At 38.7% G+C, this 26,653-nt stretch overlaps 1 protein-coding gene across 1 annotated transcript in view; it reads left to right on the top strand.

Moving 5' to 3' along the window:
- The window catches only part of LAMA2 (laminin subunit alpha 2), a 290,911-nt gene that overhangs the window by 47,987 nt on the left and 216,271 nt on the right, over window positions 1–26,653 (top strand). Inside the window, exons 5-12 of the mRNA XM_075707711.1 lie at window positions 2,311–2,490; window positions 4,687–4,776; window positions 7,045–7,162; window positions 9,883–10,061; window positions 11,449–11,548; window positions 20,930–21,090; window positions 24,729–24,869; window positions 26,240–26,413. Coding sequence (XP_075563826.1) covers window positions 2,311–2,490; window positions 4,687–4,776; window positions 7,045–7,162; window positions 9,883–10,061; window positions 11,449–11,548; window positions 20,930–21,090; window positions 24,729–24,869; window positions 26,240–26,413 — 1,143 coding nt within the window. The remainder of the gene's footprint in view (window positions 1–2,310; window positions 2,491–4,686; window positions 4,777–7,044; window positions 7,163–9,882; window positions 10,062–11,448; window positions 11,549–20,929; window positions 21,091–24,728; window positions 24,870–26,239; window positions 26,414–26,653) is intronic.

The raw sequence follows: 26,653 nt of genomic DNA, 5'->3' as shown, positions 1-26,653 counted from the left end.
CGGTGCTGTTGCTGTTTCAGGGTGAGCTAGGGGATGTTTTCAACACTACTGTAGATATATTCCTTCTTTATCTCTGGAATATCAAAGTTCAGTCTTTACTATTCCACTGCTTTAAACCATAAGCCATCTATATTTGATGCCTGTAAGAAAGAAATCTCTTGGATCCTGTTTAAAGGAAGGGGGTGACGGTGTGAAAAAACACTCAAAAGAAACGTATTTCCTTGCTCACAGGTAAATATTATGCAAAGAAGTCTTTAGGCGTGTGTTCTTACTAAAATCTTGCTTCTTTTGGAAAGATCTATCAATTTCCACAGGACCTATTGCCACCATCTCTAGTCTTCTTTTGAAGTTTACTCTCCACACGTGTTCTCCTCTCTCTCTTTTCACTGGGGACTTGAGCAGTTTGCTCTCTCTGGTCATGTGTTTTTGTCCTGCTTGTAGCCAGATGTTTCTCATTCAGGAGGTCCTCCTTGCTTTCTCTGGGGTTTTTATTATAATCTTTTGTTTGTAACCTGTCTTTTTCATAGCGTTTTATTCTGTTCATTTCCAGTCTCCTTTAATTTAATTACTTGTAGTCAGGAGCAAAATCGAGTCAGAGCTCAAAGTGAGAGTGTTGTTATGATCTCAGGAGGAGGTAGCGATATCACCTGTTCCTGGAGATAACATGGCAGAAGCCTAGAGGTGCTGATTCATACTTAGGCAAGACATGACTGACAGTTGCTCCCGGCAGAGTGGCTCCCAGTGATTTTGTGTACCTCTGGATACAATGGAGCAGGATGCTGGCTGTGATGAGGTGTAGGGTTTCCCTGTTGGTAGTGGAAATAAGTAAGTTAATAGTATCACATGGCCAGTGGAAGACAGCAGTTGTTCAATAAGCCATCTATTCAGTGCCTGCGAAAACTCCAGGAAAGGAAGAGCTACTGCTTTGCTGGGAGCAATAGATTTGCTGTCTCTTTCCTCAGTGTGAGGCAGCCACTGCTGAATGAGTGCCAGCTGGCATTCTGAGCACAGCTGTTTGCCTAAAACAATGGTAATATGATCATGCTCAATGATAGAAAATGGCTGTGTGGCCTGACTGCTCACTCCGAGCACTGAGGTAAGGTGCACAACACGTTCATTGCAAAGAATAAATAATTCTCCTATTTGTTCTAATGTTCCGCACATTTGGCTCAGCATCTGAACATTCTTTCAGTATACCAGCCTGTAATAAAAATGCCCCAATTAAAATTTAACACTTCAGAATACAGGAAAATTAATGGTTTCTTTTCTCCTTCCCCCTAGGTGCTCATTAACAATATTTTGCTATACCTGACATTCTTCTTCTTGTAGACTGTTTCCAAGAACAATTCTGTTGCAGCCCATCTGTTTTATTTTGTTGATTCACAGCTAGTGTATGCCATGATCAGCTAAAAAGACAGGAGGGGAAGAAGATTGCTTACTTTTGTTGCATTGACCTTGCTGCTGCAATTGGGGTCGGAGGGTCTCTTTATGAAAGAGCCACAGCGCACACTTACCTAGATTTCTAGACTTTAGGATAGGGCAGGCAGAGAAAGGGGGCAATCTTTACAAAAACCACAGTGTAAGCAGAGTTTGGTAGTGTCCTTGGAAAAAAAAAATGCTGAACAGGGTTCTCAGAGGTGATAAAGACTTTCCTTAGGGAGCAAGTAAAAACAGTTGCAACCCAGGAAATTGCTTCAACTTGCTGAGAGCAAGCTTCAAAGGAAATGATGTATTGTGTAAAGAGACAGTGGGAAAGGGGATATGCTTATGAATGCTCATTTTGTCTCATCTAGCTGTTGTAGTTTTCAGTATTTACAAGTTACCTTATCCTGGCTACAGAAAAAAGCTACTTCAAAAGTCTTTTGATGTTGACCATTCTAAGAGGTACAAACTGATCCCTGTTGAATTCTGAGTCCCATGCCAAGTATCCATTCCTTTAACTCAAAAATTTTGAGCCCTTTGGTTGTTCGATAACTTGAGAATACCTATTTTGGACTAGAGGAGGAGAAATGAGTTGCCTGCTGCATGGACGTTATTGTAGGGCCTTGGTACGTGTATGCAGTTTGGGCTGCAGTCTTTCTGTAGCTGATGACTTCCCTTTACTCAAAATGCTTTTACTGTAAAGCTTCTCCATACCTAGGGTCTGTGAGTACATGGAATATTTTTGTGGGGAAATCTGCTTTCTAAAGAAAGAAGGTATTTTACCTTTACAAAGGCATTCACACAGTGCCTCTAATGATATTTGTTGGTATAATCATGGCAGCATTGCTGTCATCTAATTTCTTATTGCTTTAATAACTCTGTCTTCAGATTCACACTTCTCTGGTTAATGGACGGCCTAGTGCTGATGATCCTTCACGTGTATTACTAGAATTCACCTCTGCTCGCTTTATTCGCCTGAGATTTCAGAGGATACGGACACTAAATGCTGATTTAATGATGTTCGCACACAAAGATCCAAATGAAATTGATCCCATCGTTACCAGGAGGGTAAGTTCTGGCAAGACAGTAGAAATGCATGGGTAGAAGTTCTCTTACACTTGTAAATGCTGTACCTGCCTTTGTTTGCCATAGGAAAGTTTGGGAGATGATGAGTACCTGTTGTTATCTTTCAGAATCCTAGTGTTAGAGGATTCCCTCTTCACAGTATTTTGTTATCTTCTCTATAGCAGAAGTAACAATTTTATCTTTTCTGCTTAATAGTGTTATTAACATATATAACATGCTTATTAACATAAGCACACAGCTCCTTTGGCTGTAAACATTTGGATGCAGGTAGTTGGCAAGTGGTTGCTGTTAGATAATGTCCTCTTGCCTCTTCTGCTGCTCAATCATTTGCTACCTTTAACGCTCCTTGAGCACTTACTTTGAGTAGGATTTCTACTAGTGGTACTATAACTAGTAGTTGTGCCTGAATGCAACACTTTTAGCATTATTATATGACTGTTGCTAACACTAAAAATTTTACATTGTGCTTTAGTTTAAAAGAAGGGATGCAGCACTCAAACTCACCCCATACCCTGTCTTCACCACTGTTCCTTGTGTGTGCACGCCCCAATCTCTTCTTTCCACAATCTGTAATTTCTTCCTATGCCACATCTCCCTGTTTTCCCACTGCTGAAATGCTGTGCGTTATTCTATTTTTCCTCTAATTTTTCTACTAAGCATTGTTAAAAGCTGTTTTGGGGGATGTGTACCTTTCCATATTTTTTCTTTCCACTCAATTCGTCTTTCTGTTGATCATCTTATTTTTCATCTTTTTTTTATTTTATTTTTATAGAGTACCACTATAGTAAATCTTGTTATGAAGGGGGAGTATGGTTATTTTTTGCTTAATTAATACCATTTTTCAGTGGTGGATAACTGCAAAGAAAATTTGCTGCTTCTTTTCCACATCTCTGGTTTCCATTTCTTCCTCCAAATATGTAAAGTACTGGCTATTTCTGAAAGGTTGGATGTGCCATTCTGTTTGGTATTACAAACCCAGAAATCTTCCAGTTGAGTGCAGCTATTGAAGCCTCACTAATACTGGAAACTGGGTGCAAATTTAATAATCCAATTCTAAGTGATCAGAAACACAAAACTGAATCTAGGTAAGAACCCAATTCACACTTTAAAAATCACTGTAGACTCATGAAAACTTAGTGAAGGACAATCCACAGATTTCTGAAACCAACAAAGAACAATAGCTTCTGTATGGTATCTCTCCATGAGGCTGTCCTCAAAGGAACAAGGAGCAACTGAAACTTGCCATCCTTGTCTGGCTTTCCCTGTAGAAGACATAAGATAAGCCACTTGTTTTGCAAAACGGGAAACAAATGGTAGCCATAAATGATACATTTGCTGTGTGGTAGAAGGTTAACTGTGAATTACATGAGTTCCCATTTTGCTTGATATATTTATTAATGATCTGAAAAAGAGGTTGAACACACAAACAGCAAAATTTGCAAATAACGTGTGTTTGTTTTGATTAGCCAATTGTTAGGATGTTACAGGACCCTTGCCAAAACAGATGAAAATGGACAAGATGGCATGCGAGATTCACTTTTCACAGATGTCATAATACATGAGCATAAATATCTTTCCATCCTTCTTTCTGGTTAGAGCTATTATCTCCACCAAAGAAAAAATAGAAATGGTCAAATGGCAGAGCAACTGGTCAGAAGTTATTTAAATCTTAATAATGAAGACTCTTCCATAGTCATTCAGAAGACCAATAGTGAAAAACAGTTTCCACAGTTCAGTGAGTGCCCGAGTAAGGCCCGACCAGAGGTGAACAAAGGTGTTTCTTTCTTAGTTTTTGTTCTAGCCTCTTTTCTCCCCATCATCATGGCTTTTGCTTTTCGTGTTTTCTGAAGGGAATAAATTCTATAGCATTTGACTTTTCATTATCTAGTGTGCATATAGCCTTTTCCTATGCTCGTGTTTGGTGCGTGCTGTGTGTAAATTGACGTGGCTCTTGTGGCTTCAAACAAATGGAACTGTGCCAATGTATACCCCTTCTTTCACTAAGTCTGAATCTGTTGATCAAGACGCAGCTTGGATTACACTGTCTGCTATATTTGTAACAGATCAAAAAAGAAATAAACCAGGACCTGACAGTTTTGTCACCAGAAGTGAATTCTGTAATTTGGCGCCTGCATTTTACAGTCCACTTAGCAATTCAATTTCTGTTTTGTCTTACAGTATTACTATTCTATAAAGGATATCTCTGTTGGAGGGATGTGTATATGTTCAGGCCATGCGAAGGCTTGTCCACTGGATCCAGCGACCAATGTGTGTATTTTTCTTTTTTTTTTTTTTTTTTACTGTGCTTTATTCATAGGGTGGAACATGAGAAAAAAAAAAAATCATGATATTCCTCAGAGTTCTGTGAATTTATGTCTCTTCGTAACCTAGAAGAACAGTCAGAAGCAGTGCCAGGATGCAATAGTGCTGGCAACCAGAATAATAAACATTCATACAATGTCAGTGAAGGCTTTCTCTGAAATGAAAGAATAGGTTTCAAATAATTCAGTCCATATTGAAAGTTTCCTAGGAACAACAGAAATTTGGGTTACGTTATGTAGCTGTAGAGATGAGCACTAACAGTCAGTCTCTCTTTTCATTGTTGATATTAATCAAGGTGTTTCGTAAATGACTGTCAAGTATTTAATCGATACTTGCAAACAAATGATGGCCCTAGAGTGGCATGTTTACTATGCAGAAAATATTATTTGAGTGATCAGCCAAGCTAGTCTAGAAAATCATGAGCTGTTTATAATTTCTTCCAACTTGTAGCTTTCTTTTTGTGCCATTAATAAATGCATAACCAATATAATAGAAATAGAGAAATATAATTTGTTACTGATGGTCCAAATCTATGCACACATTATCACTAATACAGAATTTCCAATCTCCTAGTATTACTAATGTGCCACAATGTGGGATCTCTTCATATACTATTCACTTAAGTAGGAGCTTTGTGGGATTTAACAGAAAATCTTGTTTGTATATGACATTAAGCCACTGTGTAGGAACTGATAAAAAAAAAACAAACTGGAAGAAATCTTACAGAGAATGCATTTACAGTTCTAAGTAGTTTCCATGGATGCTTGTAAAAATTTTACAAACTCCTTGGTTTAATCCTTCTAAGCCTTTTCTGTGATGGGGTGTATAGCAAGTGTTGAACTATTGTTTCAGATGGCCTTAGTTACCAAACTGCAGCATTGTCTCAGTGCCATGTTAGAATTGGGTCTACCTCAGAAAATAAGTGCTATTACTGTGATTAATATATACTTCAGTTCAGATAGTTTGGCTACTAGATAAAATAAAGGCCTTTTGACAGGTGTGGTGTCTTGTTTTGCAGAATGACAAATACGTATTTGTTGTCTGAGCAGTATAAAAAATAGTGTAAGTGAAACGACTCAAGCCATAAGAGATTTGGAGTATTTGGTTTAGCTCTCCAGGGATACTCTTTAGACTGAGCCATACCAAAAATAGGTGGGCTTTGGCTTATGAACATCATGACTGTAGTTGTTAGTACAATGAATCTTTCCCCTAGCATTGCAAAGAATAAACTTGCTTGAATTTCCTGCCTTGCTTTTCTGAAGCATTCCTTGACTTAACCTTGTTTTGCAAGATTTGTGCTTTGTCCTGTGAGCCATAGAATTTCTCCAGGTTACCTTGCTGCTTTGAGCTTGAGTGGCTTCACAAGGACCACAGAGAATCCCCTGCACTGAATAACTATTGGGAAGGCAATTTTTGCTCCTCATTTCTCCAAACTAGAGCTTCTTTTATCTTTTCCAAGCTGCTTCTGTGGCTCAGAGAGTTTGGGTGTTCCCTAAAGCAATATTTTCATGCTGGGACTAAGCTGGGACTGAGGTGATCTGCTGAGGAACTGAAAAGTGACTGAAAGGCTGGTCCTGCTCTCATTTCTTACTAGTTTAAAAACTCCTGCTATCCCTCACATAGAATTAGTTACACAGTTAGAACGTTGCATGATGAGTTGACTCATCCAGTAAAAAAATGATGCTGAAGTTAAAAGAAAAGCCAATTTTTATTGCATCAGGCAACAGAATTGATTTCACTCTGAAGCTGCAGGATTGCTGCATCTAAGGGAAGGGCGGAGAATGGCTCCCTCCTCCTAGTGTAAGCCAGCTGCCAGATCAGTTTTCCTGTAACGTGAAGCTGTATCTGAGGGCTACCAGCACTTTGGGTTATTTGCTGTATTGGGGGACTTTCATTCTCCCATCCTCCTTTCTTCAGCCAGTTGGAATTAGATTCTCCTACATTCTTAGATTCTCCTTAGATTCTCTGGCCAACTATGTTCCTTTGCATCATGGCTGTTTTCTTAAAATAGAGATACAGAAGTTAAACACACTCCTTTGTCTCTCACGTGGTGAATGCAGGATACATAAATGAATAAAAATGAATAAACAGAGGAATTACAGAGTATAGCCATTCTTAATGTTTTCATAATTTGAACTGGAGTGCAGATTACATATGTGGACAGATTCTTCAAATCATCACATTTTGTAAATATTTGTTTTTCTTTTAAATTAGAAATCCGTCTGTCAGTGTGAGCACAACACATGCGGAGAGACATGTGATCGGTGTTGTCCTGGTTTCAATCAAAAGCCTTGGCATGCTGGCACTTTCTTGGTTAAGCATGAATGTGAACGTAAGTTGAAAGTGGTACAGAAGAGAAAGTTTATTGCAAATGCTGGTGAAAACTGAAATCGGGTCATACATGATTTTGCAATTAATTTTATTTCTAACTACGTTTGTTTATGAATCAGTTGTTGGTCACTTACTTAGACTGGCTCAAAAGACTTAACAGGAAAATTACATGTAGAATTGTGGTTTTATTGAACTCAGAATATTTTATTGTAACGTGCTGATATTGATGGAATAATGTATAAAAAATCATTTTGACTTGTTTAATTTTTATGATTATGGTATTTTTGTTTTGATAAAATAACAGGACTGTATCCTGATAAGTAAAAAATCTTTTTTGCAGATTTTTCATTATATTAAACTTTAATGGCATGGTTTTTGTATAAATGCCACTTTTATACATTATGGTGTTTAGCCTTGCTGAAACAAAATACTTTCACATGATCAAAATGCAATTTTAGTTTCTGATTTTTTTAATGGAACAAACAATATATCTAGTTTTCCAACATGGAATGAAAACACACCTTGAAATATCACCTCCCCACAGGGTGGGAATTTCATTTTCAGATTTATTGTAGTAAGGATAGTTATAATTGAACTTTAACATCTTACTTCTGACGCTCACATGCCACTTATATTTATGAACATAATAAAATCTAGAGCTCCGTTACATGTAAGTGTTTATTCAATTGTAGGATTGCAGCTATAGTTTTATCATGAGTGGTTAAAAATAAACAAACAGATATCCCCATATTAAAAGTAGTAATTGCTTATTTTTGTGCTGTAAACTTTGGTTATAGAGGTCTTTTTTTCAGTAGGGACTGTGTCTGTACTGGGAATGCATTCTGGAGTGAAATCAGGGCACATTTATTTTCAAGTTTATTTTTTAAGAGACACTTAGAATCATAGAATAGAAACATAGAATCATTTAGGCTGGAAAAGACCTTTAAGATCATCCAGTCCAACCATTAACCTACACTACCAAGTCCACACTAAACCAATCAAGGGTAGACTAGACTAAACCATGTCCCGAAGTGCCACGTCTACACGTTTTTTGAACACTTCAGGGATGGGGACTCCACCACCTCTCTGGGCAGCCTCTTCCAATGCCTGACTACCCTTTCCGTGAAGAAATTTTTCCTAATTTCCAACCTAAACATCCCCTGGTGCAGCTTGAGCCCATTTCCTCTCGTCCTATTGTTAACTACATGGGAGAAGAGACCAACACCCACCTCACTACAACCTCCTTTCAGGTAGTTGTAGAGAGCGATAAGGTCTCCCCTCAGCCTCCTCTTCTCCAGGCTAAACAACCCCAGTTCCCTCAGCCGCTCCTCATAAGGCCTGTGCTCCAGACCCTTCACCAGCTTCGTTGCCCTTCTCTGGACACGCTCCAGCACCTCAATGTCTTTCTTGTATTGAGGGGCCCAAAACTGGACACAGTATTCCAGGTGCAGCCTCACCAGTGCCAAGTACAGGGGAACAATCACCTCCCTGCTCCTGCTGGCCACACTATTCCTGATACAAGCCAGGATGCTGTTGGCCTTCTTGGCCACCTGGGCACACTGCTGGCTCATGTTCAGCCAGATGTCTGCCAACACCCCCAGGTCCTTTTTGGCCAGGCAGCTTCCAGCCACTCCTCCCCAAGCCTGTAGCGTTGCATGGGGTTGTTGTGCCCGAAGTGCAGGACCCAGCACTTGGCCTTGTTGAACCTCATACAGTTGGCCTTGGCCCATCGGTCCAGCCTGTCCAGGTCCCTCTGCAGGGCCATCCTACCCTCCAGCAGATCGACACTCCCACCCAATTTGGTGTCATCTGCAAACTTACTGAGGGTGCACTCAATCCCCTCATCCAGATCATCGATAAAGATATTAAACAAGGCTGGCCCCAAAACAGAGCCCTGGGGAACACTGCTCGTGACTGGCCGCCAACTGGACTTAACTCCATTTACCACAACTCTCTGGGCTCGGCCACCCTGTTCAGCCCTCAGTGAATTGTTGTACTTTCATGGCGGAAACAGTTCCCTGGGATCTGGTTCAGATGTGAGGAGAATGACTCCTTACAATGTTGACGAGCTTTGAATTTCTCTTTATGTGAAAATGAATGTTTTAATACCACAGGGGAAGGGAGAGAGAGCGCTACCTCTCTTAGATTAGCTCTCCTGCATGTGGACCTGAAGCCTAAGAGTTCAAATCTGAATATCTAAAGAAGTTTTAAGACTGGGAATCTCCTTGTTCTGACCCAGTTCTTATATGTATATGTGCAAATCAAGTGTTTTTTGGATGTATTTCAGCTTTCATGGGAATTATTTTAATTTGCTCATCCCGTTCTGCTGCTTTCTTTATAATTCCTCTTGTATTTTAAATTAGCTGACTCTTTCATGAACTGTGGGTGTGTGCAACCATCAAAAGGTTTCTGGACTATCAATTTAAACAGGAAAAAACCCCGAAAACAAAAGAGGAAGAACATAGGCTATATCTGTTAACTTCCATACTCCCCCAGACGAAACATTGAGAAAAAAATACAATATACAGAATTCCACTGTGTTTGTGATGGGACCACATTACTTGACACAACTGAAGTAGTAAATTAATGCTTGGATGTGCTGTCGGTTACAATGTACACAGCACCAATGATAAAATGTTAAACAAATCGTTTTAATACCTTAGTAACAGTGTGGCATTTCCAGCTGGAAAGTTTTTGCTAACACAGTTCCTTCTCTTTTAGCATGCAACTGCCATGGAAAGACTGAGGAGTGTTACTATGATCAGGATGTTGCAGACAGAAATCAGAGTTTGAATGTCCATGGAGAATACATTGGGGGTGGAGTGTGTGTGAATTGCACACGCCACACTGGTGGCATAAACTGCGAGACCTGCGTCGATGGTTACTTCAGACCTAAAGGGGTAAACGTGTGTTCTGTTGTCATTTTACTGTAAAGCTCGGCATTCAAACCATCACTTCAGCATGGGGAGTTAAGTTATTAAAACCAGATGACACAGTTTGGACTGCCATTTTGTGAAGGTTAACTTCTAATTCTGACAGTGTAGTAGTTGATTTTCACAGCTGGAAATCTGTAAAGTTAACGCTCACAGAAATATGAAAGTGAATTGTGTGGATATGAAGGAATGCACTTGAGGTCAGGGTCTCCAGCTTGTATTTCAATTTAATTTAAAGGAGGATGTGGTCCAGTAAACAGAACTTTTGCCTTAGTAATGAATTTCAAGATTTGTTATCAAAGATCAAAGAAATATTGCTATATTTGATATTGGAGAAAGAGAGCCTGTAATTTTTATTTTTAAATGTAATGTAGAATTAATAACTGCTGAAATTCTATAGCGTCTCATGAATGCCTTTCATTTTCAGTACAGCGGGAATTGGTTTTTGTGTTTCATCGTATAAGGCTGTATTTTCATCTAAGTTGAAGCTGTCAGAAGATGAATCTTGTATTAGGTTGTATTGCCAATATGGGCTGTGCCTGTGCTTTAGACAGCTACACTATTAGTGGGTGCTTAAATATTTTATATAGTTTCAGTTTGGTAAATCATGGCCTGTAGGCTGATTGGTTTTCAATCCTCAAACACGGAAAACATCAGCAAATAACAATAATTACATTCTCCCTGATATACTGGTTTTAGCCTTAGAGCCTGAGAAGAGGAATGCTGATCTCTTCGACAGCAGGGCACTTGATTTTTTCCTCTGAATCACCTTATCATCCAACTAATAGGGATTTTATATATATGCGTGTGTATCTATAGTATGTGTATATACCTATTTCATGGAGAACGCCTACATTATATTCCCAGTGTGATGTTAGACTGAAGTTTAAGTTTGGTTGAGGTAACCTTTTCAAGAACAAAAGGAAATTGTTCCATTGTCTAATGTTCACTTTTCTTCATTTACCGTTTTTGTTCAGTTACTGACTAACTAACTTTAGTTAGTTTTTGGAATCATGTTGACCAGAACAACTGAACTATTTGTCAGTGTTACTTTAGGTAGTGAATGCTTAAAATCTGCTTCATTACATTTATTGATTTTAATTATACAAAGCCTATTATTATCTCTACACCTGTTTTTTTAGTTGAAAAGTTATTTGTACCTAAATCACTTACATGTTTCTAAATAAAAATCCAAAATGTAACTTTAATGCCTAGACTACATGGGCTAAGTTTGGCAACCATCTCATTTTTGTTAAAGTGCAAGCTACTTACACAGAAGTCATTCTCTCCTACTTTTTGTTTAAGAAGTAAATAAAAGTTTCCAATTATTATATTAATCTCTCTGTTTTTATAGGTATTGCCAGATAGCCCAGATCCATGCCAGCCATGTTCCTGTGATCCAAATGGGTCTTTACATGATACCTGTGTCAAAGATGAGAAACATGCAGAAGGAGGTAAGATCTCTAAAAGACAGTGATGTTAAAGCTTCAGTTCAGCAATGGTCAAAGAAAGGCTGAAACATATTTGTGATATCTCTTAAAAAAAAAAAACAACAACACTTTTTTTAAAGTTTACTCATGCAAACAATAATCCACCTGCATTCTTCTGATTCTTTTCTTTGGAAACTCAGTTTTTATATTCCCAAATTTGCTGAGGCTTCTTTCAGATTCATGGCTTGCAAACTTGAGCATGTTTGGAAGAGTATTCCCCATGGAATGTATTGGAGAATTTTGGCTTTAAAGAGCTTTCTTCTTTTACAGCAGAGATTGAAACTAGTACAACCATAATGTTTTAATCTCTTTTCCTCTCTCAGCATATAGCTGTAGAAAAAAAATCTGTTTGAAAGGTGTCATATTTATGTGCCATCTGTATTATTAATGTAGGATTGCAAGCTGTTTACCATAGCCCTGTAAAAGCTATCTTCAAATAGAGAATAAACTGCTTCCTTGTGCTTTGGAAACAATGGATTGCCATATTTTTCTGGTTCTTTTGTTGACAAACTTCTGAAAATACTGTAGGAAGATAACAACAAAACTCAAGGTCAGTTCTTAAGAGGTGTTTTAATTGGGCTAATTACAATTTATTGACAAGAGATGTTGTAGCAATCTTTTTTGAAATTGAGATCAATGGAACATAACAAAGCAGCATAGCAGAGATGTAAATACAGGGCCCAGAGGTGTAAAATCTACTGTAACAACCATGTACTGATTATATCAGTTTAATAAAATGATAGTGGTTACTGTCACAGTGGTATATATGGTGGGTGGGTTGACCTTGGCCAGCTGCAGCTGCCCACCCAGCCACTCTCTCACTGCCCTTCTCAGCAGGACAGGGGGAGAAAATAAGATGAAGCAGCTCACGGGTCAAGGTAAAGAGCAGTAGATTGCTTACCAATTACTGTCATGGGCAAAACAGACTCGACTTGGGGAAAATTAATTTAACTTATTGCCAATTTAAATAGATTCAGATAGCGATAAACAAAGACAAAAATTAAAAAAAAACCTTCCGCCCCTACCTCCTTCTTTTTTTTTTTTCCCAGGCTCAACCTCACTCCTTCATTCCCAACTCCTCTACCTCCTTCCCCCCTACCACAAATGGTGCAGGGGGATGGGGAATGGGGTTGTGGTCATGATGGCTCCTCTCTGACGCTCCTTTCTCCTCACACTTTGCCCCGGCTCCAGCGTGGGTCCTTCCCACAGGGTGCCATCCTTTAGGAAAAAAATCTGCTCCACCATGTGTGTTCTTCCAGGAAATATCCACCTGTTCCTTCATGGGGTCTTCCATAGTGTGCAGTGTGGATATCTGCTCCACCATAGTCTCTTCCAGGGGCTGCAGGGGAATCTCTGCTCCAGTGCCTGGAGCAACTCCTCCCCCTCCTTCTCCTCTGACCTTCTCTGACCCATCTTGGCTGCGGGGCTCAGCTGTGCCCTGCAGTGGGCCCACTGGAGCTGCCTGGAACCAGCACCGGGCACACCTGGACACTCCTTGCAGAGGTGTCCCTGCAGCCCCCGTCGCTGCCAGCGCCTGGGCATGGACACCCAGTACAGTATATCACATGGATTGGTAGGAGAGAAAGTTGAAGCAGAAGAGAGGATGAATCCCAAAGATGGAAAGAACACAGCAAGACTGTGTGATGCCTGTACCAAACCTGTGGGTGAGAGTGTACAGGTTACAGATGACAGCCTTAATACAGCAAAGAACACTATTAAACAGGACAACTTTTTTTCAGACGGTTGCCACTACTGACATTCAGTGCTTTTGTAAAATACTGAGACTATGATTTTGAGATGGAAGAATGATTAATTCAAAGAAATGCAATGTCCCACCTGTGTGTTAAGCAGCTGCTTGGTGTCTCAGTTCCTATCTGTTACTGCTGCAGTCTTTCTTTTCACACCTTCCGTGCTGGCCACTGGTGTGGGTCATTCTCCTGGCAGCTGAAAGGCAGTTAATAGGCTGTCAGCTCTTCTCTCACGGGAAGAGGGAAGCAAAAAGATAAAGACGTTTTTCCATCTTGTTTGGTTGTCAGTAATAGTGTCATTAGGAGCTCTCATAATGTCTTATTCTTGCCTCTGAGCATTCAACAGATCTAAACCATCTTGTAGTTGCTTTCTAAATCTGTTTACACTTTCTAAGTCTGACTGGGTGGTACTGTGCTTTAATGTCTGGCTTCCTGTATCTCCTTCTGCCTTTTTAAGCCTCTGATCTTCTTTCTGGTAATTTCTTCTCTTGCCTTTTTTCTGGACCTCTCTAGGAAGAGAATAAAGCTCCTGTTTGGACCCCTCCTTTCCTTTCTTGCCTTTTCTCTATTGTCTCCATCCATCTAATCTAAAGATTATTAACTGTGTCTTTCTCATAAATCAAGAAATGTGTCATGCTGCCATCTTGAAGATAACATACCCAAAAATTGGATTATCTATCTCTGTTTTGCCTCCTTTTACTTTCCTTGGCAAGTGGCCAGTCCTGCTCATCTAGTCCTAGGCATTCAAACAAGTTTCATATCTCAGCAGTTCCTCCCGTCCCAAGAACCAGAGAGTTCTTCTGTTCTCTTCACAAAATTAAAACTGTCATCATTTTCTGTCTTGACTGTAACCAGCTTCTCCTGATCTTCCTGAAACTTAACCCATTCAGCTGCAATTGGTTAGAGGCCTGTTGCTTTTGAGCACCTTAGAGTATTCTTAATCTCTGTTGAATCTGCTGTTTGTAACATATGAAGTAATTTTTTTCCTTTATTGCTTTTTAAACCCATTGATGTCTCCTTTTTCAAACTTATTTACTGTAGAGGTTATTTGGTGTGTTTAAACTACTTCTTATATATGACAAGTGCAACAATTGTTATTTAGGTAGCAGGCGTCATATATGGAATTCCCTCCCCAAAGTAATCCATGCATTTGTTCCTGAAACCAGTTGTCTGTGTCCTGCTCAGTCCTGGGAGCCCAGTGAGAAGTGGACAGTTTGCACTGTCTAGACAGTGGCCGTAGGACAGTTCGGATATTTATCTTACTTTATATACCTATTTTAAGACCACAAGAACAAAAATAAGTCAGCTCTACACATAAACGGGGTTTGTAGTCATTCTGCCTACAATGGTCCTGTTCTTTGCTGCTTGTTCTTTCTCTTTATTTGCTTTTCTTTACTTCTTGTTGTCCTAAATAAGGTTCCAACACATTAGGAAAATTGTTTACTTCTTGCACATTATGTTTGATTATAGTGTTTGGACCAGCAGGCCAGATTTGTGACTGTAACGCCTTATTCAACACAAAAGACACCGTAATGCTATTTAAAAGAAAAAGCCTTTTTAATATTTCTTTTAACAAAAGATTTTTGTGGTGTTGGAAGAGGTTGTGTTAGAATCAAGAGCAGGTCTGGATGTAATTTTTAGCATAAAATTATGCTGAAAGCAGATCACTTTTTACCTTTTTTCCCCCTCAAATTTATATTCAATACCCTGATAAAATTCTTTTTACTGTACACTGCTCACCCTGGGCAGCAGTTGGGTTTGAAGCACTGGGGAGTCTTCATAAAGGAAAGGCTGGAAAGCATGATCTGTCTGAAGGAATCTATCCATTCACCTGTGAACCAGAATGAATACACACTGGGTAGGTTGAAATACATCTCAGAGTTTGCTGGCTGGTTGTTTAAGGATAAATTGTTTGCTTGGTGTAAGATGGGAGTATGCTTTTTAAATGTGTGGTAAGCAAATGAGTCAGGAAGATTAAAAACATTAAACTAAAATGGAAGTATAATAATAAGGAAAATCACTGGGGATATAAAGTCACCGTGAACAGTTCTCAAGGAAAATAAAGCTGCAGGCTGTACATTCTCTCTGTGCTTGAGTACTGTAGGTAAACAACAATTAAAATGGAAAATTGTAGCAAATACCATAATAACTGGTACATTAAGTGCAACAAGAGGATTTAAGTGACTGCATCCTGTAGTCATCATCAGGTTTCGGTAGATAAGAGAAGGGCATGAAGGAGTCACTTTATAATTGACCAGGCATCGTTTCAGGAGAAAAATAAGTATTTTTGTGTATTAAGCATGTATATTTTGATCAGCCTAGTATAACTTTGTCCTCACATGTTTCACTCGGCATTCTGAAATGAAATATTATTATTATAGCTTGTATAGTATATTTTGGGGTTTGAATCCTCAAGAATGCTTTTCAAATATTCTTTCACAGTAATGTTATATGATATGTTCATAAGCAATATAGAAAAGATAGAGGCAGAAACTTATAATAAATCATAGCATGTTTGCAAACTATGGTATTGATAAAATAAACTGATGAAAATGTCTCTAGGTTTTGTAACTGAAAGGCAGTAATTTTAAAACAGAACTTGTCCACCTATGTCCAATCCATCCCAATAATAGGTAAATTTGACCATTGCTGATATTGTGATCACTTACAATTGTCCGTACAGAAGTGAAGGTAGAACCTATGCTTTCAGAACTACTCTGTACTCCACTAATTAGGCTTTCTCAGTGAATCAGTACTCTTGTAGTGGCTAGATTTTAACAAATAGCCATTTTACTTGTCTTTTAAGCACCTGCAAGAGCTGTGAGGTTTGGAAACTGTTAGACTTTTGTGTCTCAGTCTTCACTACATGCTGTCATGCAGTGAAGTTTTAATTCCAATGACAGATGCTTATTTTTGCTGAAAAACTTTCTCAGAGGTTGTAGGATAAATAAGGTCCAGACATCTCCATCTTTATTCAGGCTTCATAGTACTTTGCTCAGCAAGCAGTCCCGCTGACTTCCATGAGATCATTTTTTGAATTTATACACTGTTGAGCAGGAGTGAAAATGGCAGAGGCCAGTCCTGCGATTGTAAGTTTTTCCAAGGGTCTGGTGTGTGCTTTTGCATGCATTTATTTTTGTGCAATTTTGAAAGACTGGTAGGCTGGGAGAAAACTGACTGATCAAACTTATGTTTCAAGATGACTCACCCTCTAGGATGAACTTTCAAAGCCTCTATAAACTCAAATATAGGACTGATAATATTCAGGTAGAAAACAGGGAATAACATCTTCAGCAAATAAAGTCCTATTCAAACAAGGCCTATGAAGTAATAGAACAAAAGCAAAAGAAGATGCGAGACAAGATGTCATCCAAAGGGACCTGGGCAAGCTGGAGAGGTGGGCCTGTGTGAACCTCATGAGGTTCAACAAGGCCAAGTGCAAGGTCCTGCACCTGGGATGGGGCAACCCCCAATATCAGTACAGGCTGGGGGATGAAGGGATTGAGAGCAGCCCTGCGGAGAAGGACTTGGGGGTACTGGTGGATGAAAAGCTGGACATGAACTGGCAATGTGCGCTTGCAGCCCAGAAAGCCAACCATATCCTGGGCTGCATCAAAAGAAACGTGGCCAGCGGGTTGAGGGAGGTGATTCTGCCCCTCTACTCTGCTCTGGTGAGACCCCACCTGGAGTACTGCACCCAGCTCTGGAGCAGGTCCAGAGGAGGGCCACAAAAATGATCCGAGGGCCGGAGCACCTCTCCTACGAGGACAGGCTGCGAGAGTTGGGTTTGTTCAGCCTGGAGAAGAAGAAGGCTGTGAGGAAACCTTATTGCGGCCTTTCAGGACTTAAAGGGGGCCTATAGTAAGGATGGGACAATCTTTTTAGCAAGGCCTGTTGTGACAGGACAAGAAGTAATGGTTTTAAACAAAAGGGGCATAGATTTAGAGTGGATATAAGGAAGCAATTTTTTACAATGAGGGTGGTGAAGCACTGGAACAGGTTGCCCAGCGAGGTAGTGGAGGCCCCATCCCTAGAAACTTTCAAGGTCAGGTTGGACGGGGCTCTGAGCAACCTGATCCGGTTAAAGCTGTCCCTGCTCACTGCATGGGGGTTGGGCTAGATGGTCTCTAAAGGTCCCTTCCAACCCAAAGCATTCGATGATTCTATGATTCTATGTGCTTCTGCTGAAATGTTAATTACAACAACAACAAAAGACAGACCTGAAACATCTGCCCTAAATTGAAATGTAATAGGCTGTTGACATAATATGCACTACATATGCACTACAGAAGCCCGGTCAAAGATAACCAGTGAGACACTGACAGGAACTTACATACTGTGTAATACAATGAGAGCCTAGATATTGCAAGTGCTGTAAATGAAAGAAGGCATTGAGCCAAATAAGATATACAGACTAACCCTATCAACAAGCATAAGAGCTGGAAGAATATATGACAGTTAGTAGTCTCTACGCCTTCCTCTCTCTGTTGTGGAGTATGAGGTCTCTTGATAGATGCTGGGCTGAAGGTTATCCACTACTGTGTATACTGCATAAGAAAGGGGATTACTGGGCTGGTGACAGTGGAGTTTCCAATCCTCTTCCTTACCTGCAGAGAAAGGAAAGAGCGGGAGAAGAGATGGTTCTTGATGGGGAGCTAAAAAAATGGACTGACTGGGCAGTGGAGGAGAGACTATAGGTTTAAATGAGTATTTGGGAATTTTTCCATACTGAGACATTTAATTGAATTTGAGTTTGCCAAGACTTAACTTGTGAGACCTAAGAATGAGTTATTGAAACTTTCAAATAAGGCTGGCTCACTTTTAAAGGGTTAGACTTCCATGTGTCTTTTACTGCTGAACCCTGATGTATAGCAGGGTATTTTCATCTGGAAGGAACAGAAGTTGCTCTTGTAAAACGAGATTGTCCAGCTAGGATGCATTGACCCAGGTTACAAAAGAGCCTGAGGCCTGCTGTGCTGTGGGGCCTCACCGGTGGCTAGTTGAGAGGAAGGTAACTCAGAAATTTGAGAATCAGCTGGGCCACAGGCATCAAAACCCATGGAGCACATGGTTTCATGATAGTAAGTAACACAGAAATTTTATGCACTGAAATTCTGTATATAATTAGGATAGATCAAGAAGGTGACAGTCAATATGATGTGCTACAGGAGATCAAAGAGGCTGCAAGGTTAGAGAAGACATTGAATTTCATCTCTGTATAGATTAACAGATAATATCATTTAAAACTCCTGCAGCTGACTGCTTCTTCAAACATCTAGTTAGAGAAACCATAAAAAGAGAAACACCTGGATTTATGCATGAGGAACTGGTTTAAAACTCTCCTCTTGAAGGGCAGTCAAATTCAACATTCTTGTAGAAATGAGAAGGCCTCCCATAAAAAACAACTTAATCAAAACAAGGAAACCATTAAAAAGAAAATCAAAATGAACAATCCAAGCTTGCTAACGGCAAGCATAGGGTTTGTAGACTGCATATTAGACATTAAGAGAAGATGCATTGCTCTAGTTCAAAATGATTCAAGCAATGCAATTAAGCTAAGAAAAAAAAAATCTATTTAAACAATAAAAAAGAAGCTCCCTGAAAAAGCAGAAGTTGTATCCAATTGAGGATAATAGAAAAGGACATAAGTTGTGACAGATTCTGGAAAGTCATGCTCTTAATAGCATGTACACATATTTTAAGAAATAATATGCTAGATGCTTAAATGTTGCTAAGTACTTCTTCAGATAAAGCACAATCAAAAAGACTGCTAGATATTCAAATTCAGTAGGAGTTAAATATGATTAAGGTGTAATCAAGTTACAACCAGAGATCTCGAGAAAGAAAAGGACACAGCAGAAAAGTTAGATTAATTCTTTGTATCAGTGAATAGAAGAGCTCAGGGAATTTCCCACTTGGGAGTCTTTGTTCATGGGGACAAGTCAGAAGAACTGACTCAAACAGAAGTGTCAGGTTTAGCTGATAAATGAAGAATAAAAATTAATCAGGCATATATTGTATTTATCCATGGCTACTGGATGTAGTTGAAAATGGAGTTGCTTGAAGCATTAAATATAGTTTATAGTACTTTTAAAAACTGTCATTAATATTACATAAATAGAAGCTGTTTATCCAGTTTGTAAAAGAAAGGCAGAGGGTTCCAGGAAACTAGAATCAGAAGGTCTGGTTTCTGTACCAAGCAAATCAGTAGAACTATAATAAATTATTTATACCGTTTCTGAACTGTGGTAAAAATGGGCAAAACTCAAGATCAGTTTTCTGTAGAGTGTGCCTTATGAATCTGTTTGAAGGATTCAACGAACATGTGAACAAAGGCTCATTTGATTAATATTGTATTTTGATTTTCAAAAAGTTTTGACAAGATCCTTCACCAAAGACCATGAAAGAAACTGTAATAGAATAAGGAGGAAAGGTTCTTTCATGGATTAGGACTTGGTTAAAAGAATAAATGGACCATTTTCACAGTGATGATCAATATGAACTGTTGAAAATACTCATATTTAACCTGGAAAAGGGATGAGTAGGAAGGTGACAAAGTTAGCAAGTACAAAATCTTTCAGCATAGAAAAATGAAAGAACTGCAAAATGTTCAGAAGGATCTCAAGATAGTGAGTGGATGGGTAGTAAAATAACTGATGAATTTCTGTAGCAATTAAAGGAAAAGCAGAACACAGAGAGAAGTTGTTCTACTTGTACATTGATTACAGCAATTTCTGAATTGGGCACTACCAGTTGTGAAACAGCTCTTAGAATTACCTTGTACTGTACCCTGGAGGTATCAGCTCAGTGCTGGTTCAGCAGTAGTCGAAAAGGTCAACAAAGCCTTAGGAAATATTACTGACGTTTAAAAAACAAAATTGAAAAAATTATCAAACCATTTATAGGTCCACACTATGCACTCCCTTCTCCTTCAATAATTTATTAGAACTGGAAACAGAGCAGAGAAGGACAATAGAGGTTTTCAGCCATACAAGGCGGTTTCCGTGTAAAGAGATATTAAATACACTTAGTTTTTGGCGTATGAAATAAAAATGTCATGTGGGATATGATAGAGGTATATTGAAATCACAGATGACATGGAGAAAGTGAGTAGGGAATGGTTACTTGCTGTTTTCTATGATATGAGAATTGGAGGGCAATAAATACAGGTTTAACACATCAGTGTTTTCTTTCACACTACACATGGCTAAATGTGGAACTTACTGCTAGGGAGCTTTATGGATTCTGAAAGTAAAAGCATGTTCAAAGGCAATTAGGTGAATTAATGGAAGAGAAGTTTTTCAGGGACTGTTAGATGCAAGGAAGTAAGGATAAGTTTTGGATTAGAAGATCTCTAATATGCAGATTTCTGGAAGCTCAGACTTCAAATCACTATATACTTGCTCTGTTCTTACGTGCTTTATTCAGGCGTCTCTCAGGCAGGATACTGAGTTAAATAGACATATGGTCTCACCCACAGTAAATGCCCTTATGTTACATCTAGCAAAGGTGTAGTCTGAGCGCTGTAACATACATATCTGATAACAATAATAATGAGAAATCAAATATGTCTCATGTTTTCTCCCTCTTCCCATAGATATGTTGCCTGGTTTCTGTCACTGCAAGACCGGCTATGCAGGAGAGAGCTGCGATAGATGTGCCTTGGGTTATATAGGATATCCCGAGTGCCTGCCCTGCAACTGCTCACTGAAAGGCAGTGTGAATCTTGACCCTTGCATAGGTCCCTGCATCTGCAAGGTATGGATGTCGAATTCTTCTGAGCCATAGGAAGACCCTAATGATATTGAAAGATTGCATTTAATGTTCTATCATACAATAGCGTTCCACTGTCCTACCTAGCTGTGTTAGTATCTATGTTACCCACTTCTCAGAGAATACTTGTTCATGGTCCTGTAAAGTCTTAGATGGTCTTGTGTCATCTCAGTACTCACTGTTATTAACACAGGTACCTAGGAGCTTGTTGCCAGTCATACAAGTCCTTGGAAACCTGTAATGAAGAGATACTTACGAAGCCTGTGAATCATTTGTTTCAAACTTGCATCCTCATCTACTCAGAAACTATATGTTTAAAGTATTGTGGGCTCTAAAACTAACCTGTAATATGACTTCAGAAGAGAAAATGAGGTGAACTGATGATGTATTAAAACAAAAAAATTGCCTTTTAGGACTTGTCATTAGGGTATAATCCTCTTTTCTTGCTAAGTTCCAAACTGAGAGCGTTCTTTCCTGCCTTAGGCTGTTTAGAAATCTCTAACATATTCTAAAAAAAAAAAAATCCATTCTTTGTGTAGGATGAATTTCTTAATTTATAGGAAGAAAATTTAAGAATTATTTTCTCTGTGTGCCTTCATGTACCTCCAGCAAATTATATATCGATGTTATATTGAAATAAAAAACTTCTAAAAACACATGCATCCACATATAAAATACCTGGTTACCAGAAATGCTTTAGAAATGTTGGTGCTCTGTAAGGCACAGTTTAGCAGCTGGCCATGAATAGGCCCAAAGGACAATTACTGTACTGTGGGTCAATTTTTCTGTATAGTACTTGTGGGATTTTCCTTCCAGCATTTAATTAACAGAATTAGTCACAAATGTGAATTTAAAAATACTTACATTACGTCCTTAAATACAAGAATGTACAAAAAATACTTCAATCTATTGGCTCATGCTGCATACACAAATAAAGCTCTGGTGTGACAGCTGAATAGCACTGAAATCCACTCAGAGAATTAACCTTATCCTCACTTTATGTAACAGTCACATGTTCTCTGTCAGAAATAAAATCTGTCCATTTCACAGTTCTATTTCCTTAGCTATTAAGTCTAGAAGATCAGAAAAGGGGTGCTTTTGCTGTATTCTGACTTGAAAGGGAGCTTTGATGAAGATGTCATATGCCAAATACAAGATAACCACTGCTGAATGGTTCTTGTTATTATGACATTATTTGTGTAATGCCAAACTGATCTGTTAGTACAATCAGACCAAAATGAACAAATATGGAATAGAGATAATTGTTCCTATCCCAGAGAGTCTACACTATATACACTTTTTCCTCGCTGTCCATCCTTTGTCTCCTTTCTGCTCCTCTAATCCCTTTTTAAGTGCTTGTGGGAGAAAAATGATACCGTTTGCAGATAGCTGAGAAACCGATACATACACATTTATTTTCACTAGCAATCTTCAAATTCAAATCAAAGCAGGTTATGGTCAAAGGGACACTGAAATCATCAGATTAGTTATGCTCCATATGAAGAATAAAGTGAGATGTCTGGACAAGTTAATAGCAGGTCTTAGGAAAAATGCTTCCCTTCTTTTAATCTCATCTTTCAATTACATATGATGAGCTCTAAATTTACTAAGGATAGTTTTCTTGTAAAGGAAATTGACTGCTGAAAAACAGGTCTAACGGTAAGCGGCAAAATGCAACAAAGTGGGCATTAGATCTTTACCACATTAGCCAGAGTAAACTGAAGTACAGAAAGGTGAGGGACAAGTATAAATGCCTGTTTTATCACTAATTATCTCAGAGAGCTTTCTGAAGGTATATGGTCAAAGTCTCATTTTTGCATAATTTAAAACTGGACTGAACACAGTATTCAGAAATAAATGGGGCTGTAGAAACATTGCTTCATTGGCTGAAGGATAGGTTAGATGTCCTTTCCAACTTCGAGTTTTATATATCTATTATCCACCAAATTTGCTCCCTACCTAATAGAATTACACAGGTTTTACTTACTGATGACATGCTTGTGATTGCCAAGTAGGACAACTTCTCATTTAAACACATACTTTTGTTTTGCAGCTCTCTTTTTTTTTGTTTTACTCTTCCCACTCTGCACACACTAGTCAGCAAGGTCTGAAACTTTTGGGACCAGTGTTCATAATGCCAGTTAGTAGAATTGTGCATGAGAGCATTGGGGTGCCTGTGAGTTCCCAAATGTTACCCTCGTTATTTTTCCTATGAAGCATGAGTAGCCGGGTGATTTCAGCGTACCTATGGCAATAATATGCATTGATTAATCCTGAGATTGCTGGTGAAAATATAAAAATACCATTCTTTAAATTAATGAGATGTTGAAGCTAAAAGTAATTGACTGATAGCTTTGAGTTGTATTAAAGAGATTTTTGGTTTGTTGAACAGACTCTATATGATGTTGTTGAAGGGGATCATAGAGCACAGCAAGATAGAACAAATATATTTTGCTACACATGTTGTTACTGTATAATTAGTGGTGAAAACCTATTTACATTTTCATTTCATCTCCTTCTTTACTTGTCCTTCCCCCTTCCCCCTCATTGTCCCTATTTTCTCTTAATCTGTGTGTGCTGTCCTTTCTCCCCATACCTCCACATGCTTTGCCCTGCTTTTTCCATCATTGCTAGATCTTAACCAGGAAGCTATCAAATGGCTTTTGGTGAACTTACTTCAGAGCTGTGTATTTCAAGCAATCATAGACTACCCAGCGTGGGAAGGCTTTTTATAATGTTGCTGATGTGGAGCCAACAATTTGGTCCTGTGTGCATACCATAGAGCACTGTCTCCAGGATTAAAGAGGCTGTGTATAACACTTTTGAAAGGGAAAGAATTTTCTGGGCTATCTTGGGAAAAATATTGAATTACTAAGCCAGCACCATAGCGTGAGCCTTTTGCAACGTACTCCTTTTAGAAAAGCTACCTTTATCTTTGCCTATAGGACAAATTGATTTATTGTGTAAACTAGCAGGACTTAATGCACAACATAAGCTTTCTCTGAAAAATGTAATTACCAAATGCTAAGTTTAGAATTCTTCATGTATGTTTAGTGCCTGGCTTTCTGCAGGGGAAGAGTTTGCAGACCTGGCTGCATGGCTGGCAAACACATGTAGTTATGGAAAGAAGAAATGCAGCCCTTTTAACACTTGGATTTAGCCTGAATTCAGCTATTAATGATAGACCACTGAAAAACTGATACGATGGATGATTGGTACAACTAATACTATGTAGCTGTAGTTTGCATCAATTGGGCATGCACAGATTTTATCAGCCATATCTACAAACTACAATTGTTGAGGCCCTAACATTGTGTCCTTCCCCTCTAACACTCTTAAGTGTAAAAGAGATAAATTAGATTATTCCCTGAAATCAGGTATGTCCATTCGTATAGAAGAAAAATTAAAAATCTTGTTATGTCCAAATTCCATGTCAAGTTATTTACATGCAGCCATAGTAACTTTTATGTAGAGGATTTGTTACTAATATTCAAAAATAAGAATAGTCTTTCCTATAAATGTCTTTATAGTCCTGCATTTATACTCTCCTGCAGAGTATAAAGCTGGTGATCTCAAGTTCTAATCTATGACAACTGAAGTAATATTCTAATGTGCATTTCCAGGAACATGTTGAAGGAGAAAACTGTGATCGTTGCAAACCAGGTTTCTTCAATCTGCAACAAAATAATCCCAAAGGCTGTGAGGAATGTTTCTGCTCTGGGAAAACAAACGTCTGCACACACTCTCACTTCACCTACAGAAGTGTAAGAAAAATCATGCCGTATCAGTACATGTCATTGGTTTTGTGTTTCTGTGTGTTGTCACACATAGTCACCAGAGTGCATCGTACTATAAAATCATGCATGTTCTTTTATGCCCCATATATTTTTCATTTATCCGAAAGAAAATGCTTACAAGCTTTGTTCTCTTCATTGTGAGAAAGTTCTGAAAAAGTGCAGTTAAATAGTGAAAAGTGCAAAAGAAGTTGTAACAGTCAAAAATGAAGCCATGTGCATAAACACAGTCTGGAATGCACATACCTAGTCAGTCCTGAGTTAAATGCAGCACATCCATAGGGCAGCTCTTTTCCAGGTCATTATTAAATTTCTAGACCTGAAATAATCAAGATTTTTGAAACATTAAATGTACAATACACAGCCTATGTAAGAAAAAGGGATGCCTTATGGGGGCATTTTGAGTTAATTTCATCTGCATACTGCATTCCTAGGAAGGGATGTGAAAGCAGTTGAACCTACTGTTCTTATTTGTGCTGTAGAAAAATGTCTTTAGCCTGCAAATATACTCTAAACTTCAAATTAGTTCACAAAGCTCAGACACTGATTCCACTGTAACGGATGTATGCTACATATTCATGTCTGTAGATCAAGTTTGGGAAATGTGTTCCAGGTCTACTAGCTCCTGGTTCTGGCTGTATTGGTATGCTGGAAGTTTGCAAGTAAAATCATATATGCCCAGTGCACTCATTTACATGCCAGCATCTGGAAAATTTTCCATCTCACAGCTGAGCTATTTTATTGTGTTGCTTGTATCCAGGCTCCAGAAGCCTTGTATGAACAGTTGCCCTTCTCTGATGATTCATTTCTAGTTATGGGATTTCAGAAGTTCAAATTCTGGTGCTTTCCAGCTTTGCTTTGGCTTTCTGAAAAAATATATATTTGAACTTGTAAGTTGTAAGGCTTTAGAATTACGAATTACTATAAATTATGCTGTCTACAACAATCAGAAAATGTATATTCATTTGTCAGCTCATCTTCTGTACCCTCTGTGATTGATATTATTTATTGCAAACTTGTGTAATATTTGGAGATATTCTTACATGTATGTTTGGACAATAGAATTTCCTCCTTGCTCGGGACCGTATGAAGCGCAGAAAGCAAATACTTGCGGTTACTTCAAACTGCTCAGAAGTTGTAACTCCCAGTCATGTAAAATAAGAGACATTTTTGCTGTTATTACTTTATTGTTTTCTTTGTTCCTAAACTGCTATTAATCATATAAACCTAATCAATTTTTTTAAAAATGGAAGAATGAGAGACTGTGACTGTTGAAATGACTGATGTCCTGATTCTCATTGTAATGTGTTTTGCTTGGGGTTTTTTTTCTGTCATTATAGATAGAAGACATGAATGGCTGGTATCTGACTGGCTTACCGGGTCTCATCAGAGTTACCCCCAAGCAAAGGAGATTTGATGGGCATCAGCAGTTCAGCATCAGCAACGTGGCTGCGCGAAAAGTACTGCCACAGACTTATTATTGGAGTGCACCCAGTTCTTACTTGGGCAACAAAGTAAGTGCAGATGGTACTTGCCTAAACGCTAATTTGATTTATTGAGAAGTAAGGCTTTGAAGGGGGGGTGGAACTGAGGGAAGATTAAGTTGGATAGCTATTTGACCAGCAAAATTGCAAGCAGAAAAGAATCAGGCATATGGAGTATCTTTGTGGGGCAAAAAGTTAAGTAGAGAAAATTAACTAAGTATCTTTGACCCTGAGCCCTCTTTGGGCTTCTGCTGTCAGGTATTAGAGAAG

This window comes from Pelecanus crispus, chromosome 3, assembly GCF_030463565.1.
Source record: "Pelecanus crispus isolate bPelCri1 chromosome 3, bPelCri1.pri, whole genome shotgun sequence".
Taxonomy (NCBI): domain Eukaryota; kingdom Metazoa; phylum Chordata; class Aves; order Pelecaniformes; family Pelecanidae; genus Pelecanus; species Pelecanus crispus.
Note: the sequence above shows the minus strand (reverse complement) of the source record. Positions and strands in the feature narration are given on the sequence as shown.